The sequence below is a fragment of the Pholcus phalangioides genome, unplaced genomic scaffold (genome assembly GCF_987345545.1).
Source record: "Pholcus phalangioides strain wild (caught in Gottingen) unplaced genomic scaffold, Ppha-v1.0 ptg000008l_1, whole genome shotgun sequence".
Classification (NCBI taxonomy): Eukaryota; Metazoa; Arthropoda; class Arachnida; order Araneae; family Pholcidae; genus Pholcus; species Pholcus phalangioides.
In genome coordinates this window covers 47,300,146-47,319,634 of record NW_028301601.1, presented here as the reverse complement: position 1 = coordinate 47,319,634, position 19,489 = coordinate 47,300,146, and the positions used below count along the sequence as shown (strand labels likewise).

Genomic DNA, 19,489 nt, shown 5'->3' with positions numbered 1-19,489 from the left:
AAAACCGAAATCAGCTGTTTGATGGCGGATAGGAAAGAAAAAAAAAATCATTCGTGTGTGTGCGAGAGAAAGAAAGAGAGAGAGTTGAGAAGTAACCATCATCATAACGGATCCGAAATCCAAAGGAGCAACATCATTATATTATCATTACCATCATTATTGTTACCATCATGGGTGGAAGCAAACTTCAAGAAGTCACGGCCATCCTCTTCGATCTCGACAACACGTTGGTGGACACCAAAGGTGCTGACCTCAAAGCATGCGACGAGGTAATGTTAATTCATCTTCTTCTTCCATTCATTATTATCATCACATCGATTTAAATATTTAAGAAATAATAATATGCTCACAAATAAAGTTGATAATAATTTCCTTAGAATTTTAAACATCGATTGAATTTTTCGAAATTAATCTTGAAAATTTTTACTTCTTTATTTGCATCAATCACGATAAATTTTTCTCGTATAATTTGATTATTTACCTGAAAATTTTGAGTAATGTGAATTGCCATCAGTTACCATTATTTTTCAATTATTTTTGTGAAATTATGTTTATTTTATCATATTGATAAATGACGCATTGAATTATATAATAATCTATCAATATAAATGTTATAAATGAAACATATTATCAAATAAATTTCAATAAAATAATTCAATAAAATTGAAATTTAAAAAAATTAGTTTTGTGAAAACGCTTGAAATCAAGAATAAAATACTAAATTGAATTTATTATTTATAATAAATTTAATTACGTGCATTTTATAAAACTTTAAGGCCTTCATATTAATACAAAATTAGTATAAATCAAAAATTTACAAGATTTAAAATTTAATACCTTAAAACATAGTTTCCCAAACTTCTTGTTCCCCATCGCCCCCTTCTTCAGAAATTTTTTTCTCTCATCGCCCCCCAACTCAAGTAAACCCATAGGAATCCATGTTAAATCCGTAGGTTCTATCGCCCCCTTGTACCATTCCATCGCCCACTTTGGGAAAATGTAGAAAAGCTTAAAAGAACTCGATCAATGGAAATCTGTTACGCTATGATTTTTTTTTTTCAACGCCATTCTTACTATTACCGTGAAGGAATAATAGAAAGAAAAAAAAACCGAAAATACCAGTTTTTTTTTTTACCTTTAATTACAATCGAAACCGGTTTCAGTGTTTTTTGGAACAAAAAAGTAATGAGAAAAATCAGGAAGAAGGAAAAAAATGATGTGATTGATAATTTATCGACAATCGGTAAATATTTTTATTAGTTTTACGTGTCAATCAGACTATATTTTCGAATGTGAATGTTGTTGCAAACAATTAGCCTACATAGATTGCTCACTAGTTTTATGTTTCGTTTTAGTTTTTTTTTTAAATAGTGAATATATGGTGACCATATTTTGTCGAAGATAAAACGGAATATATCGATCGCTAATATTACGGGACATAAATTATCGCTGAATTGCTATCATTTCAAAAAATTGTTCTACTAATATCTAAAAATTTCTAATGTCACCAATCAATATAAGAATTAATTTAGGGTGACCATATGACACGTATTTTCCGGGATTTCCGTGTATTTTCACACAGTAACGTCATCCCGACATTTTTTTTAAATAAAAATGTCCCGTTTTTTAACCGTTTCTCAATGAAGCCTTCTTGAATTTCGATTCTTTCTTGAAACCGAGGATTAGAATTACCTTCCAGACTTTTAAATTATTTATTACTATAATCTATAATTATGATTATGAAACATTGTTCACACGTACGTGTTTGCAGGGCCGGTTCTGGACATTTTTCAAGTGTAAGCAAATAATATATTTATCCCTCGCCTTCAGTTGGCGCAGTAAAAAATCAGTCCTCTTCAGTTGCCGCCATCTGCGGCAATGTCGTTAGTTCGCAGGATTCAAGATCTGGCCCTGCATGTTTGTCATGTTTCTTGAACTTTTTTTCTTCTTTTTCATGGAATTCATTTAAATCATATGTGATTTGCCGTGGTTCTTTACTTCCCAACATTGCCATTTTTCAAATGATTTTATTAATTAATTTGCAACTTTGCAATCTTTTTCGTAATTTTTATAGATGATTAGCGATTTCACCGTATTTCGGATCCCACGTTTCTGTGATATTTTTCGAAGAAATATGGTCAACTTAGATATTACAGAACATCACGATCGCAAAAATGCGATATTTTAGAGACGTAAATTGTCACAAAATTGTTGTCATTCAATAAGTTGTCCAAATAACGGCCAAAAATTTCTAGCCGTCAACAAAAATCGCCAGCTCGAGTTATTTCTGAACTTACTATTACTATATATATATAATGAATTATGATGAGCCACTGAATGTGATACGTTAACTAGGGTGACCATATAACCCGTATTTCCTAGGAATTTCCCGTATTTTTCATGTAACTTCAGCCGTTCCGATGTTTTTACAAAACTTTCTCGTATTTTCAACTAAGTTTACTTAAATTATTTTATTCTCCACTGAAAATCAAGAACTAAGATTATTATCATAACCTAAAATTATATTATGATAATGATGATTAATTAGATTCGTCTGTCATATTTCTTATGTTACACCTGAGCAATATTGAAATCGTGGTTGATAAACTGACAAGACTAATTGATTAATTTCGTTGAAAGAGGAAGACAGAATGGGGACATTTTTTATCGAAAGGATGACTGAAGGAAAAGTGAAAATACTGTACGTATGGCCATTCCATTATGGGATAAAATGAACGGCAAAATCTGTTTCAACTTTTTTGGCATAATTTTCGAAACATTCATGTTCAAGTGTCAAAATTTTTTCAAAGTCAGGAGATAATTCATGGAAATGTTTCAAATATTTTTCTTAGTGAAATTATCTCTTCATATAAATCATGCAGAAGTTTTGAGGTTAAGGTCATTTGTCTCAAGGTCCCTATTGAGATGCTTCAAATTCGAAACTATCCACGGTTATACGAGTTATTTTCACTGAAAATATTTCTGTTGAACATTCATTATTGAACGTTCATTGAACGTTCATTATTCATTATTGAACGTTCATTATTCAGTCTTGAACTTATTGCTATAACTTATGCAAAGTCTTGAAAAACAGTTCAAGGAAACTTTAAATTAATCAAGGAAAATTTTCCTTTTGAGATAATTTCATACAAAAAGTCCACATCTTTTTCTCCGCGGTTTGGCAGCCGAAGTTTCTGGTTCGACCGGCTTAGACTTCAAATAATAGAAACATAGTAATGTCTAATCACATCTAAATGGTAAGGTCGGGGTCTAATTAGTCTTGTTGAGCATGTGAATGACGGACCGTTGTGGGACAAAATTATCAAATTTTTGTCCGGATTTTCTATAGAAAGAATTCAGGCAAATTCCATCTCATACTCTTCCTCTTGAAATAATTCATGAGGATTGAATTATTTATGAATTATTGTGTTTATTCATTGCAATGAATGTTTCGAAACAGTCAAAGCAGTCAAGAAATCATTTTAATTAAGCTAACTATATATATCATCGAGTAAAAATAATACGCGAATTAGATTTGTTAAAATCATCATCGGTCCGGTCATCGCCAATAAAAATTTCAAACTGTGAGATGAATTGGCAGTTGTTGCTGAAACAGCTGAAATTTGCTTGTGTCGTGTCGGGAAATAAATAAGCTAATGCTAAGCGCTCAGTGAATTCAAATGCAGGTATTTAACTAGGCTGACCGTTTTTCCTCAAAAAAATATACGGCAAATAGCAGTTGTCACCAAAAATGATGCCAAAGGCAAGCAGAATTGCCAGTTATGACTGAAATAACTGAAAAGTGCCAAATGGCAGGAAATGAAGTGTTACTGCGAATCGTAGTGGATTGAAATGTAGTTCAGGAAAAACAAAAACGTTAAACATGACAAATATGTGAGACGAACATTTGTATTTTTAGACATATTTATTATGATACAGTCGAACCTCTATAACGGACGCTTCCCATTAGCGGATAAAACTTTCATGGTGTCGTCCCATGATGTCCGCAATCGAAAGGCTGTCCACTTTATTTTGAATGGGCAAAATAATTTCACTTCCTTGATTTCAGTAAACAATTAAGGTTTACATAGGGCTTCGTTTAAAGTACGGACATTTTTATTTGAAATACGTCGGGATGGCCAAAACCACGGGAAAATACAGGGAATATCCCGGGAAATACGGGTCATGTGGTCATCGCGATCGTTCCGGGACGTTATTTAAAAAAAAAGACAAACAAAAGAATGGTGTCAATCTACACAGAGAAGCCCCTCCCCCGTCTTATTTCGAGGTCAGTTCCTTGATAAGGCGGGGTAAAATGCTTGGAATTCTTTTGGTCAGCGGAATGGTCACCTGTAAGCTCAAGATTAGATATCGATATAAAAAAATGATTCTAGAAAAAAACCTTAGCTAAAAGAAAGCAGCTGGTTTCAGCATTGCGAAATTTCTTGCCCTGAAATGACCATAAAAAACAGAGTCAGTCAGTATTTTGGGATTGTTATAGTTTATAGACATGGCTGATTTGATTTATTTACACGAAATTTTTATATATATAAGAAAACTTGACCTCCATTGAATGTAATCGTCAAACCATACTGACCCGTTTCTTTTTTCCTATTATAAGGTGGTTTTTCTCTTACGAAACAGCGTTTTTTAGAGAAAATTTATGAATTCACACTTTATACGTAAATATGACTAAAAAAAAAATTGCGTGTCATACTTGACGAAGCACGACAGGGAATATAAATTTGTTATTTTCCTATTTTTTTTTTGTTTTCGTCACAAATTGATTCTTGGTCTGGTCTCCTTTTTTTCTTTTACGGAAGGTCATTTAAGAGATTGAAAAAGGAAACAGGTTTCACACATATTTGTTCTTCTAAGATAAAGGTCATTTCTCGTCAGACGAAATTCTTCGAAAACATTTAAGAATTGATAATAAGGAAAATCAAAATGGTTGTTTTTCTCCCCTCCCCCTGGTAACATTCAAGAATTACTTGTTTATAGAAGTTTGATTAATTTGAAAACGTTTTCGATGCGAAGAGAAATTCATTTAATTTGTTTTTTTCCTCATTCCAGTTTTTTTCATCAAGGGGAGAGGGTGGGATCCGTGCTTGGGTGTCGATTTGGATGCAGATTTAAGGGTTTTTGTCACCCTTCTCAAATTCTTGCCCTAACTTTCTTGACCATTCGTTCCTCAAATTTTCCGTTCTGGGCTATAGCCAAAGCCTCCTAGTAGCAGGGGCGTCGGAAGTCTTTCGAATCTGTGGGTGCCCGTCATGAGATTCATGTAGGAAATTCCGATTTTTGAATCAATTCTGTGGGTGCTCGGACCCGTTCTGCAAATCTCTGTGGGTGCTCGAGCACCCCCGGCTCCGACGCCACTGCCTAGTAGTATCTAGGAGGCTTTTCTATAGCCCTCTTCACTTGCTTGTACCTGCGTCATTCACATGCTTACACACGCTTTAGGTAACTTTTTGGTCACTCTCACCAACAGGGCCGCAACTGGGAAGTTGTGGGGAAGGGGGGTAGAAGTGGGAATGTTACCCCAGGTGCCGGACCTATAGCCGGTGATTATGCATATTAGGCTACCCAATCGTCGTTGGTAAATTTAAGAAGTGCTAAAAAATTGTCGCATTTACCGGCGATTATGCATAATAGCCTACCCAAGCGCCGCGTCACTGGTAAACGTGATAAATTGTACTATATGATATACTATACATGATGATTCACACATATATTTTATCATTACATCGGGGAGCGATCGTAAAATTTGTTGTCGTTATATCGGGGTAAGATATCTCATCGCACATACTAGACTCATTTGGAATTTTTTTTTATACTTATCAAATTCATCAATTTCACTTGGGAATTATTCATAATCACAGATAAAGGTGATAAATTTCAAGTACTTTTAAAATTTACCAATTCTTGGTTATTGTGCATAATCGCCGGTAATAGTGATAATGTTTTCAGTACTTATCAAATTTGCCAACGGTTCTTGGGTACCGCCGGTAAAAGTGATAAATTTATCAAACTTACCAAGCCGATTGGTAAGTATGCATAATAACCGGTTTATATGTATAATAACCGATTTATCACATTTACCGTGACATATAAACGTTTAGGTCTGAATCTTATCTATACACTGAATACCGATTTTAAAAGCTTTAAGGAACGAAGTCTTTGTCCATCAAAGAAGAAGCTTAGCGTCTTCGCTCGTTCTAGAAGGAAATAGCGCGAAAGTATTTCACATTCAATTATCTCCAATTCATCGGAGGGTACTGATAAATGCTAACAATTATTTTGAAGGAACCTTCGAGAATATTCTAAGGGCCGATTAATCTCTCGGGTGCAATAGTTTCCGATTTCATTTCCATTGGAGCGAATGACGTCAAGGCCGCCCGTTGTGTGTCGTAACCCCCCGACCAGTAAATCATTCAGTCTTCGTTAGACAGCGATTGTTCCTGTTTAGTTTCTTTTACAGAATTTTCTAGAATGAATGTAAATGATTTGCAACGTCTTTCGCAATATCTATCTGGCGTGAATAATTTTATCATGCAGAAGCAAATCTTTGAAACATTTTTTTTTTTTCAATCTTGGAATAATAAAGAGTCCTTAATAGCTTGGAATCATACGTGTGACATACCGAATAAAAGCTTTTCGTGCAGACGTCATAATTATCATTAGCAACACTTCAGTGAATGGGATAAAAATAAATGTTAAAAGAAAATGCCGATATCATTGCGAAAATGCGGAACATTCTATGCGTTTTCCGCCACTTCAACAGTTTCAAAAATTGAATTGAACCCTTAATTTTTGAACTAGAGTTTGCTTAATGATAAGCCCGAGAAAATCAAGTACTAAATATTAAGATGGATCTATTTGAGGGTTGAATATACGTGCATTGATTTAAACTTTTCATTTATATCTTTTTTTATCGAAAATTATAATTTAAGTCTTAATATTATCTTTTAAAATTTTGCTGCATCAATTCTATATAATTTAAGGTGTTTTAAAATTCATAATGCCGTTACAAGATATTGAACAGCGGTTCTTAAACATCCATTTTTTGGGGTGCGAGAGGAGAAAAAAAAAGTTACAACATGTTGACTGCTTATTCAGGAAAATTGAAAGGATGACAGAAATTGAATTTTTCTATCCTCGAAAAAATATGGATCTTACCGATATTTTTTGACTTTCGCTTGCGGAAACAGGTCACGTGAAAAATTCACGTTGCGGAAGTTTCTTTTTCGATTAGCGATCGTATTTGTTTTCCATTTAGATTGAGAAAAAATATTATTAATACTACCTAAAATATGTTTGTTTATACATTTGTAATCCTCGTGTTATTCGCACGATGCTCTAAGATTTGATACTGCCGTGAGCTTGAATCACGAAAAACGTGAAAAAATTGAATCGAATGCCGAACAAACATCTATACACCGTTGTTGCAACTGGAATCAATAAGCGGTCAGAACATCTAACGATAATATACTAATCAGAACTATATTCCTTGAATCTTTTTTCTTTTTTTAATTCAGAAAAATAGTGACTTTTTTTCAGTTTAGAGAGTTTTTGAATAAATTTTCGAAAAAGTTAAATAATAACCATAGCCGAAAAGGAAATTAAATAATAAGAACAAGAGTTTTATAGGAATTGATTACAGAAAAAGACATTTTTCTAACAAATAGAAAACCCATTATCGAAGGGGGTGCGACAGGTAAGTCATATTGTATTAAGTATCATTGATGTGGGATGGGATTCGTATACTAGAGATTATACTGAAGAAATTCGCAAAAACAAATTTATACCCCTTGAATACAAACAAAAAGAAAAAAATAAATCGAAATTCTCAAGTAACCAATCACATGAAGGAAAAAGAAATCGAGTCATTTCTTAAATTCTTCTTTCGTTCCTCAAGGCGCATCCGAGAAAGACGCCATATTGGTTACCTTGGGTACGCTTTTTTTTTTTTGTCCCTCAAGCCCTTCGCTGAAAAGGACGGGGGGGGGGGGAAATATCATATGATCTAAAAACCTCCTTTCAAATGAGATACCAAAGTTCAGCTAATAGGCACCTAGAGAGCCGAACGGACTCATCGTCCGCCTGTCTAGGCACCAAAATGTTTTTCGGGGCGATTCTTTGTTAAATTACTTCGGGGAAGTCGCGGATAAGCGTTAATTACAGGCCGCGGATAAAAAAAAAAGTTTGAAAACCCCTGCCCTATCCTGTTTCTTTTCTGTTTTATAACGATTAGACAGCACTTTGAACAATGACATTAAAATAGGGACTTCAAGACGGAGGACGGCTAGTCTGCTTGGTTATATACGCGTCTTGCGATTAGCTATAGCAGCCTTGCCGCAATATATTTGTGCAAAGTGTGAAGTCAATATTATTGCTACAGCCACTAGCTGCCCCCTATAGCTATAGCGGTAATACTGAGACACCACTCTTCCCCCAAAGATGGTGGATACGTCAGCCTGGGGTCTCAAGGAACTCCAGCTGGACTGATGTCTAGTATTAAAAGAAAAATTAAGAGACGTATATACACTGAAGAGCCAAAAAAACTGGTACACACCTGCCTAATATCGTGTAGGGCCTCCGCGACCCCTCAGAAGTGCCGCAACACGACGTGGCATGGACTCGACTAATGTCTGAAGTAGTGCTGGAGGTAATTGAGACCATGAATCCTGCAGGGCTGTCCATAAATCCGTAGGAGTAAGAGGGGGTGGAGATCTCTTCCGAACAGCACGTTGCAAGGCATCCCAGATATGTTCAATAATGTTCATGTCTGGGGATTTTGGTGGCCAGCGGTGGGTCTTCTAAAGTCAGAAGAGTGTTCCTGGAGCCACTTTGTAGCAATTCTGGACGTGTGGGGTGTCGCATTGTCCTGCTGAAATTGTCCAAGTCCGTCGCAATGCACAATGGACATGAATGGATGCAGGTGATCAGACAGGATGCTTACGTACCTGTCACCTGTCCGAGTCGTATCTAGACGCATCAGGGGTCCCATATCACGCCAACTGCACACGCCCCATATCATCACAGAGCCTCCACCAGCTTGAACAGTCCCCTGTTGACATGTAGGGTCCATGGATTCATGAGGTTGTCTCCATACCCGTACACGTCCATCAGCTCGAACCAATTGGAACCGAGACTCGTCAGACCAGGCAACGTGTTTCCAGTCCCAGCATTGAAATCTGCAGCAATTTGCGGAAGGGTTGCACGTCTGTCACGTTTAATGATTCTCGTCAGTCGTCGTTGGTCCCGTTCTTGCATGATCTTTTTCCTGCCGCAGCAATGTCGTAGATTTAATTTTTTACCGCATTCCCGATATTCACGGTACACTCGTGAAATGGTCGTACGTGAAAATCCAAATTTCATCGCTACCTCGGAGATACTATGTCCCATCTCTCGTGCGCCGACTATAACACCACGTTCAAACTCACTTAAATCTCGATAATCTGCCATTGTAGCAGCAGTAACCGATCTAACAACTATGCGAGACACTTGTTGTGTTATATAGGCGTTGCCGACCGCAGCGCCGTACTCTGATTGGTTCCATATCTCTTTATTTGCATACGCATGCCTGTACCTGTTTTTTTTGGCTCTTCAGTTCATATACACACACACATAAGAGAAAAATCCAAGAGAAAATAATTGACAAAAATTTGTCTGTATAATAGTATATTGCACATATTGGAAGAATTTTTCATTAAAAAGAAAAGAATTTAAATTTCAAGCCAATTTTCTTTCCAATTTTAATTTCAATATTAGTATTAGAATTTTGAAAATAAAAATTTTTTTTGGATAACTTTCTAGAATTAAAAGAACACGTATCAATGTAAATGATTTTCTCAAAGCTTTTTCTGATTTTTCCAATATCTTGAGTGGCAACAGTTTTCCATCCTCTTTCATGGGGTTTAAAATTCACCCACGTTTTTCGATATGCTTGTCGATCGTTATTGTCTCATGCTTTTGTGGCGCTTCCATCTAGAAAAGTTTAATTTCAGGTAGGATTTTTACATGTCATACTCTATTTACTTTTAACGGTACACATTTCATATGATAGTGTCTAAAAATTTTGTAGCACTTATGTTTTTTAAGAGTTGGGAATCGATTAAAATTTTTAACTGATTAATCAAATTGCTTAATCAATTAATCGATCGACCGATTAATCAAATATATTTTATGACCGTATAATATTAATAGATGATATAAAAATATAATTTATTCATTTCCCTCACCTATTAAGTGAATGTAAGCAAATATAATAATAGATTAAGAAGTTAAGGCTGCCGCTTCAAGAAATTCAATATATACGCTGAACGTAATAATTGCCAAAACTTGTAATTTCTTCACTTGGATCTTGTCTTTTTCCTTTTAAAACGGTTATTTTTGGTTATTAATCTCAGATTTCGAAACTACTTTCGATTAAATTGGTGCTTGTTTTTCTAGAAAATCCTCTCGAATGGTACTTGTGATGAGATACGAGCTGATGCCTCCAAGAATACGAAAAAATACTGTTCATAGTGAAGACAATAAATTTTGGTCTTGATTTCTCTAAAACTCCAATCAAATTCAATTTGAAATCGTCAGTTTTCCTTGAATCGAATTTGATTCAAATATTTTTTAATATAGTCACTCCAAAATGTTCTGTATAGAACATCATTACTTATAAGACGTCTAATCGGTCTTTTCAAAAAAACCAAGTTAATTCACAAACTTGTAATAAGAAATTTAATCGTATTTTAATCGAATTGATCGATTCGATTAACTCAACTAAAATTTTTAACTGCGATTAGCAATTGATCGATTAACCGGCCCCGATTTATTGAATAATTGGACCAGCCCTAGTTTTTTTAGTTGATTTAATTTTTCTATTTCCAATTTGTTTTGTTTTTTCCCCCCATTTTTCTCATGTTTTTGGACTTCCAAAGCTTGTTTTGCAAAAAATGTCGGAGGAACAGATGGTCAAATAATGCCCATTTTTGGCTTACCATCATCAGAAACATTTTTTTGCTTCTTTGGAAAAATGTGGGGTTTCCCCTTGAGAAAAAGACCTCCTCATTATTCCATTACCTCTTTCTTTGTTCGTCTCCTTTTGTGTTTGTCCCGATTTTTCAACTTTTTTTATACAACCATTTTTTGCAATGTTGGATCATGAATACTCTTGGAAAAGAAACTAAAAATCACATGGTCTTTTGACCACACACACACACAGATATATATATACCGCAAAATTATTACCAAAACTTGTTGGTTGTGGTGAAAATATAAGGTATGTGTTCATTTCCTTCTCACGACGAGAGACCGGTTCCTAATAATAGAGATGTGTGTGAAACCGCAGATTTCTGAGAAAACTTCTATCCAAATGAATCAAAGTGTATATTAGTTTCTTTTCCCATCAATAAACCTGTACGAACAACGCTATTAAGTCCGTAAAACGAATAAAAGAAAGTTTCGTAAACTGGCATAAAATAGATGATGTAATTTCAGTTTGCTATGTCCATTTTCAACAAATTGATTGATGGCTGTAGAAGAACTGAAGTTACGTCATCCATGTGAAAGTTTTTTTCTGTGATGATAAAGTTTTCCCTGACTGTTCGGTAGAGATTCCTGTATGAAATCCTAGATTTATAGGCGGTGATTCAGAACTCGTGCAAAACATAGGTGATACAACCATTACTTCCAAGAGGCTGACGCGGTAGAATGGGTGCCTGTAACGGCACAGATTTCTCCAGCATTTTTCCAGCATTCAAGTCTTTGGCACTTCGCATTCATTGCAATTAAAAATAGTTTACTTCATAATTGCGCATTCATATGCAGCTGTGAGAGACCGTGTAAAAATAATTTTGCCCAATTGTGTAGTTAAAACAGAACAATTATTATTCTTTTTTTTCCAAACACTGAACGAGAAGCTTGAACTTATTTATCATGCCAAATCTACTAAGAACAACAGCAAAGAGCGACACTTGTTAATCGCCAAGTACGAGCCAATGTCGGGAAAGTAGGTTATTTATTATTATTTGTGGAAACCCTGAACCTATATAGTTAGGTTTGCGCCTAACTACACTACATCCCCATTTACATGGCGTTTAGTTCATGCCGGTATCCCCCACACCTACTTTCCGGAAGTCGTCACTGGTCACGTGGGCTGAACGGAAGTGGTTGGCTCAAGATGGCCGACGAAGGAGCTAACAACAGTTTTCTCGGTGCAAAGGATTATGGGAGAGGAGGTCCAAGTCACACACCATTATTCCCCAACAAAGATGCTTTTGACTCTTGGATCTCAGTCCCTCCTTTTTTGTCCTCCTATTGTTAATGAAGCCGAGGCAAATACTATCTGCTGCGAATGAAGCCGAGGCTTCTTCATCTAGAAATGAGCGGAGGTAGGTGGATCTAGGACGATATGTCGGAGGAGGGACTCATTATGTAGGTGCATCGGATCATCATATTTTACGGGATACACAAATTTTCCCCGTATTATTCAGCTGTCGGGGGGATGAGAGCTGAATCCGTAATATTGTAATCAACGATACGACGGACGTTGTCTGTAATCAACGATAGAAATAACGACCCGAAATTCGCAAAAACCTGTCATGCTTTCAATGAATGACCATGTAGTGTATTTATATGACGGAAATAGCTTGTTTAGATGTGTTATGTCACTCCTTCAAGTTTCCCCATGAGTTCTGAATCACTTTGTATATGCTATACAAAGGGTATAACGTTATAACGATCCCGGTTATAACGTTATTCATAAATCAGTCATGAAAAACGTTGTAAGCGAAAAAAAACCCGCTTAAAACGGGAAATCTCTATAAGTATTAGTAAGAGGTGGGACCACGAAAATGAGTCGTACTAAGTGGGATCCATATTGTGTATGATAAGTTTCATTTTTTTTTTTTATAATGCCTTTGTTCCAATGTAAATTTTGATCAACACCGTCATTTTTTCCATGTCTATAGGTTTTCCAAATGCTTGTTACGTACGGGGTCAAGAAACACACTGCCAGGAAATCGACCAACAAGTTCTACGAGTTCATAAGGGAGAGACCTCAAGATCCCGCTGACATCAACGCCGACGTCGACACCTGGAGGACTATCCTTTGGAAGCAAGCCCTCGGTCCGAAACTTGCCACGTTCGCTCCTTCCGCGTACGAGATGTGGCGCACGAGGCGCTTGAAGCACTTCAAGCTGACTCCTGATCTCGAAGTCATGCTGATGGAACTCAGGAAAGACTACAAGCTTGGACTGGTGACCAACGGGCCTTCCGCTTCTCAATGGGAGAAAGTGCACAGGATCGGTGGCGAGCTGTTCTTCGACGCGATCGTCGTCAGCGGCGACGTCCAGCGCGAGAAACCCCACCCTCTTATATTCGAGGAAGCCTTCCGGAGGCTGGACGTGTCGCCGATGGAGTGCCTGATGGTAGGTGACAAGCTCGAGACAGACATCAAAGGCGGCATCAAGTCGAACTGTGCCGCAACGGTTTGGTTGACGTCCAACAAGGATCCCATGGATGTCATACAGCCCAAGCCGGACTTCAGGATCGACGACCTATTGGAATTGCCGCGGATCTTACCATCGCGCAGCCTCTTCACGTCTCTATGCGCTGCCCAGTCTCTCGGTTTCTACCACAGACTGCGTGACGAGCCACGCCCAACATGGAGGAAGAAGTTGCAGTGGTAGTTGTTGCCACGTCGATCGGTCTTTGTTCCCGAGATCGAACATCAATCGCGATGATTGATCACGTCACGCGGCTTATCAAAGTTAGTCAGTCTTTGATCAGTCGGAAATCGGTATTGCCGTGCGTAGATTACTGCTGTGCAGTCTACTGTGATGCAATGTACTGCATCAGAGCTTATTGTGCCCTTTTCGATCCCTCCAAAAAAGTTTTGTCTACGTACTCGAGCATGGAAATTCAAAGATTACATGCAAAATCCGGTGCCAGATGTCTTCCGATGGCGCTGAAACCTCTGCTTACGCGCAAAAATGCTCAAATTGTAGCACCATCGAGTTCAATGAACAAACTGGACCTTAAAACATTTTAAGACTAAACAATATTTACGTCTCATCAACTGTCACTTCATTGTATGAAGACACGCAGGATCAGAGATGCTATCGCTGTTCATACGTGCACCGTTGTCTGATGTCATCAAGGCCTTATCTACACCTTTGTGGATCATGGTTGTGAAGATCTCTAGCAGGTGACAGTCAAGTCATAGCATTTGCCTAAAAAAATTATAATAAATTAATTGACCCTCCATCGGGTGCAATGTGTCCGTCAGGCATATCACAATTTAATTTTTTATTACGCTAATTGGAGGGTTGAGGAATACTCAACCGGTGTGACTTGAAGATCTCAATACTAGTGGGCGTGTCCTGTGACCTTAGGACCTTTTCGGAAATAGAAACATTTAGTGCCAGTCTTATTATGAAAGATCTCTATATCGTACATTTCACGACACCCTCAGGGACGCATCGAGCTCGCTCTATTACACTAACAAGACAACATGCAGGTGCGAGTGAACCGTCGTTAAAGTCCATATGCGGCAACTGACTCTTTGACTAAGAAGAAATTCTTAAGATACGTTGATCAAGAATAGTATGCAAATGTGATGATTCTTAGAAAAATCTTTTTACGATATAAATGTATGAGTATACACATAGATGCTTTATACTCTTGTACGCAGTTAATGCTTTAATAAAGGATTTTTTCTTTCTAATAATTGTTTACAGGATCTATACATAAGCTCTACGTTACTTTCTCCCGTTCCAGTTCATATACAGGGTGAAAACGTAAGTCCCTTTCACCTCAAATAACTCGTAAACAGGGCCGCAACTGGGGGGGGGGGGGGAATCAGGCGGATCTCGTGCCCCGGGCGCTAGATCCGATGGGGCGCAAATTTCATTCTGAAACCTCTCCAACATTACAAGGGGGCATTAAAAATGCGCGCTTGCCCCGGGTTACCAAGCATCTAGTTGCGGCCCTGCTCGTAAAATATTAGCTATAAAGAAACTTCCAATTAAAAAGTATTCAAATAACATGCTTCATCTTAGATGTGGCATTCATTTTACTAAGGGTGTACTACCCCCTACATTTTATGTAAGGGGACATTCAAGTATTACATAAGCATATTTTTAGCCATTTTTGACTCCCCGTCCCCGTCAGCAAAATTTCGTCAGCAGCTTGGAATATTTCATATCTTCAAAAAGGGTGATTGATGACGTAAGCAACCTTCAACCCCCCCCCCCCTGTCATCAAAAGTCAGCAAATCCGAAATTCCCCCGATGCTGCCGTAATACTTTAATGACCCCTAACGAAATACAAAATTTAATATTTTAATATGATCTTCTTGTCTTCTAACATTCACACAGAAAGTTGTTGTTCTGTCTCCCCCGAGCGTAAAAAGAAGAAAAATCCCATGTTTCTACGTGCGGTATGCGCCGAGATATTTGAGTTCAGAAACAGCTGAAAATGAGGGAAAGAACCGTATAAGCCAACAAACTCATTCTACGCTTTGTATGCTGTTCTTTACATTATTTTCAGCGATTTTTTCGAATTTGTATCCATCACAACTCGATAGGTAGTAAATCGCCCATAGGGGGTGATAAACCTGAGTTGTGCTCGGTTTGAAAGAAAAAAAGTGCTAAGATATTCGTCTTCTTGAAAAATCGGAAAAGGAAATCGGTTCCGGTCTAATCATCGCAATGATATCATTGAAAAAAAAAGTGTTTCGGTTCAGAGACATCACAATCATATTTTTAAAAGAAATCGTTTTTGGTCTAATCGATACGATATCATTCAAAAAACAAAAATATATATACATAGGCCTATACAGTTTCGGTATTGACGCAGCCATGATATTTATTGAAAAAATTCAGTTCCGGTGTGTGATCATCGCGATCACATTACTCTGGCGATTTCGATGATATCAGAGAAATTGATTCCAGTCTGGTCATCATGATCCAACCCAATTAGGTAAACCCTAAGACCCCTTTCACACGGAGCAGACGCGGACGCGGGTCCGCATACCCTTTCCCACGAGCATTAAAGATGCGGACGAATCACCCGCATCTTTAGTTTGAAATTCGTGAATAAAAACTGTTTTTTCGCAATTTTTGTAATTATTTTTCTCCTTCACCCCTGATTCAGTGCCTAGAGGCATTCTTTAGTGGTTTAATCTACAGCCCCATAGAATATGGTATTAAGATGACTTCATTCCGATCCTCACAAGTAGTCGATGGGAGAAAATGTCTTAAAATATTTTCAAAAGATTTTGAAAAAAAAAAGTCTGTCTTTTCGGAAAAATATGAAAGAAAAATTCCAAAAATATCCAAAACATTCGATGTTCCAAAAAAAAAAAATTCAGGAGATATCAAAGAATTTGCAAGTAGAAAAAGGGGGGGGGGGTGGAGACTTGTGCTCAGAAATATTCACATCACAATTCTGTCTTAGGCCGGAATTACACTATGAAAGTTTTATAAAAGTTCGTTTATAAAACTTGAAAAATGCAACCAATAGGCGGATCAGTTAAGTTCGCTGGAATGTAACAGATGTGTTCATTGGTTACATTTTTCAAGTTTTATAAAAGAATTTTTAATCGAAGTTTTATAGGGTAATACCAGCCTTAGGCCGGGATTACACTTTAAAAGTTTTGTAGAAGCTCTTTGATAAAACGTGAAAAATTCAAGCAATAAGATTACCGGTTGCATTTGCTTGAATGAAACCGACGCGCCTATTGGTTGAATTCTCTACTTTTATAAAATATTTTTTATAAAACTTTATAGTGTCATCCCGGCCTTAAGCCCAGATTACACTATAAAAATTTTATAATAATTCTTTTAAAAATGCAACCAATAAGCCGATCGGTTGCATTTGCTCGAATGCAATCGATAAATTTATTGGTTGCTTTTTTCAAGTTTTATGAAATAACTTTCATAAACCTTTTAGAATGAAATCCCATCCTTAGATTAGTCTCACTTCTGAAATATAAAATTTCATTTTTTTTCAGTTTATAGACTGAATGTCGAGAAAAATAAACTTGTAGGTATCGGGGGAACCACCAAAAATATTCAAGTGCTTTGAGCCTTCGAACGTCTTAATCCGGCCCTGAGTGAACACCGTACGTGGATAACATTGTTTAATAAAAGTATTTTTTTTAAAGTTTAAAAAAATTAAAAGATTAAAAATTAAAAAAATAATAAATATTTAAAATAATATTTCAAATATTTATATTTTTTTTAAAAATTAAAATTTTTAAATTAAATTTGAAAGTTATTAAAGTATGTAGTCTTTAATAATGTAGTCTTTGTAGTTTTGGTCCCGTCAGTGGCCGTTGTTGGCAGGTTTTATTGTATAAAATTGTGAAGTATGGACAAAAGGCAGTTAAAGTTGCTATATCTCCATCTCAGAAGGAAACGGAGGGATAGACGTATGTAGGTACATTATATTGATGAACAGGGACCTTCATATGGTGTTTTTAAGGGCATTTATGGCAAATAATTAAAAAAACTCCGTGCAAAATCATTTTTAAAAAGTAGCCAAAGATGCGGACGAATTCGCTCCGCATCCGCATCGTGTGAATAGCCCCGAATAACCCAATTGTCAAAACTTCTATGTGCGGATGCGGAGCCCGCACTTAGGTTTTGACGCATGCGGACGACGTCCGAACCCGCATGAACATTTCCTAGGTGCGGGGAAATTTCGGCTCGTCTGAAAGGCTCAGTATATTCCGATTGTTAAAACTTCTTCCGGACCTGCATCCGCTCCGTGTGTGTGAAAGACCTCTAAATAAAAACATTCAGGAAATTGTTAGTGTCTACTTACTCCGATAATTATCAATCAAATAAACCCGCTTTGGTTCTAGTCATCACAATCATATCATTCAAAGAAACTGATTCCGCTCCAGAAATCACAATCATATCATAGAAAATCAAATCGGTTCCGGGCTTGTACTACGATGATATCATTCAAAGAAATCGGTTCCGGGCTTGTACTACGATGATATCATTCAAAGAAATCAGTTCCGGGCTTGTACTACGATGATATCATTCAAAGAAATCAGTTCCGGGTCTGTACTACGATATCATTTAAAGAAATTAATTCCAGTCTTGCACTACGATATCATTTAAAGAAATTGATTCCGGTTTTGTCACTACTATTCAAAGAAATCTGTTCTACGCGATATCATTCAAAGAAATCAGTTCCGGGCTTGTACTACGATATAATTCAATTAAATCGGTTCCGGGCTTGTACTACGATATCATTCAAAGAAATCAGTTGCAGGGTCTTGTACTACGATATCATTCAAAGAAATCGGTTCCGGGCTTGTACTACGATATCATTCAAAGAAATCAGTTCCGGGCTTGTACTACGACATCATTCAAAGAAATTAATTCCAGTCTTGCACTACGATATCATTTAAAGAAATTGATTCCGGTTTTTTTTTTTTTTTATTTGGGTCCTTCAGAAACAACTCCCCGTGTTCCACAGAGTATACCACGAGGCTTACAAACGTAAGTAACAACAACAAACATATACGGTTCAAGAAACTCAAAATTTGCAATACAGCGTAATACAAAAGAAAGGAAAAATCAGATCAGTATGTACAATAACAATATACGAATGCACTTCAAAGCGCAATATTGCACCAGTGAATGCCATATGGTATCAATGAAAAAAAAAAAAAAAAAAAAAATTCAATACACACACATGAATAGAAAAATATACGACCACACATAAGTATATATATATATCCACACATACACATATATATACACACACCAATACATACATACAAAGATAGTGAGAAAAAAAAAAAATAAATAATAATAATAATAACAATAATAATAATAATAATTAGTACTTAAATGGAAATTTTGATTAATTATTCAAGAATCGAAAACAGCACTTGCAAGGAAAATGAGAATGTACACATTGTATATACAAAAAATAAAATAGAAACCAATTATTTTTTCGCAAAGATATTTTGTACATATATTTTTAGAATGCGAAGGACTTCCTTTGATTTGACCAAATCGGACAATGCAGGCGGCCAAGAAATAGACAGTTTCTTAAGTTCTTTTCTGAAATGAACCCTCTCCTTCGTTAGATTTTTGCACGACAGAAGAAGATGCATAGGATCTTCTTCATTGGTTCCACATATACACAGCGAACTACTGGCAAGTTTCATTCTCGCGAGATAACTTTGAAAATTCCCATGCCCAGTAATAAATTGGGTCAGATGGAAATTTGTGGAGAAATGGTAACACTTCCTTCTCGCCGGAATCGAAGGGAAGAATTTCTTTACCGGCCTGGCATTTTTGGAACTGACATACTCTGTGTTCCACTGATGGATTGATTTGTGTCGATACACATATTTATAGTGAGATTTTGGGACTTTCACATTTTCTATGACATTAAGAAGTGTAGCAGACCGTGCGAGATCATCTGCCCTCTCATTCCCAGTGATGCCACAGTGACTTCG

General features: G+C 36.6%; 1 protein-coding gene across 1 annotated transcript; it reads left to right on the top strand.

Annotated features, from left to right (window-relative positions):
• On the top strand, positions 1 to 14,730 carry LOC149084419 (N-acylneuraminate-9-phosphatase). The gene is made up of 2 exons (XM_089234815.1): positions 1 to 269; positions 12,969 to 14,730. Exons 1-2 carry the CDS (start codon positions 171 to 173, stop codon positions 13,686 to 13,688), a joined length of 819 nt encoding a protein of 272 aa, XP_089090941.1. The 5' UTR covers positions 1 to 170; the 3' UTR covers positions 13,689 to 14,730.
• The last annotated feature ends 4,759 nt before the right edge of the window (positions 14,731 to 19,489 follow it).

What these genes read in the sequence shown, in the direction of transcription:
- LOC149084419 (XM_089234815.1), top strand. Translation starts at nt 171, where the DNA reads ATGGGTGGAAGCAAACTTCAAGAAGTCACGGCCATCCTCTTCGATCTC. An exon ending in ACCTCAAAGCATGCGACGAG is followed by an intron (nt 270 to 12,968) that starts GTAATGTTAATT and finishes CCATGTCTATAG; the next exon opens with GTTTTCCAAATGCTTGTTAC.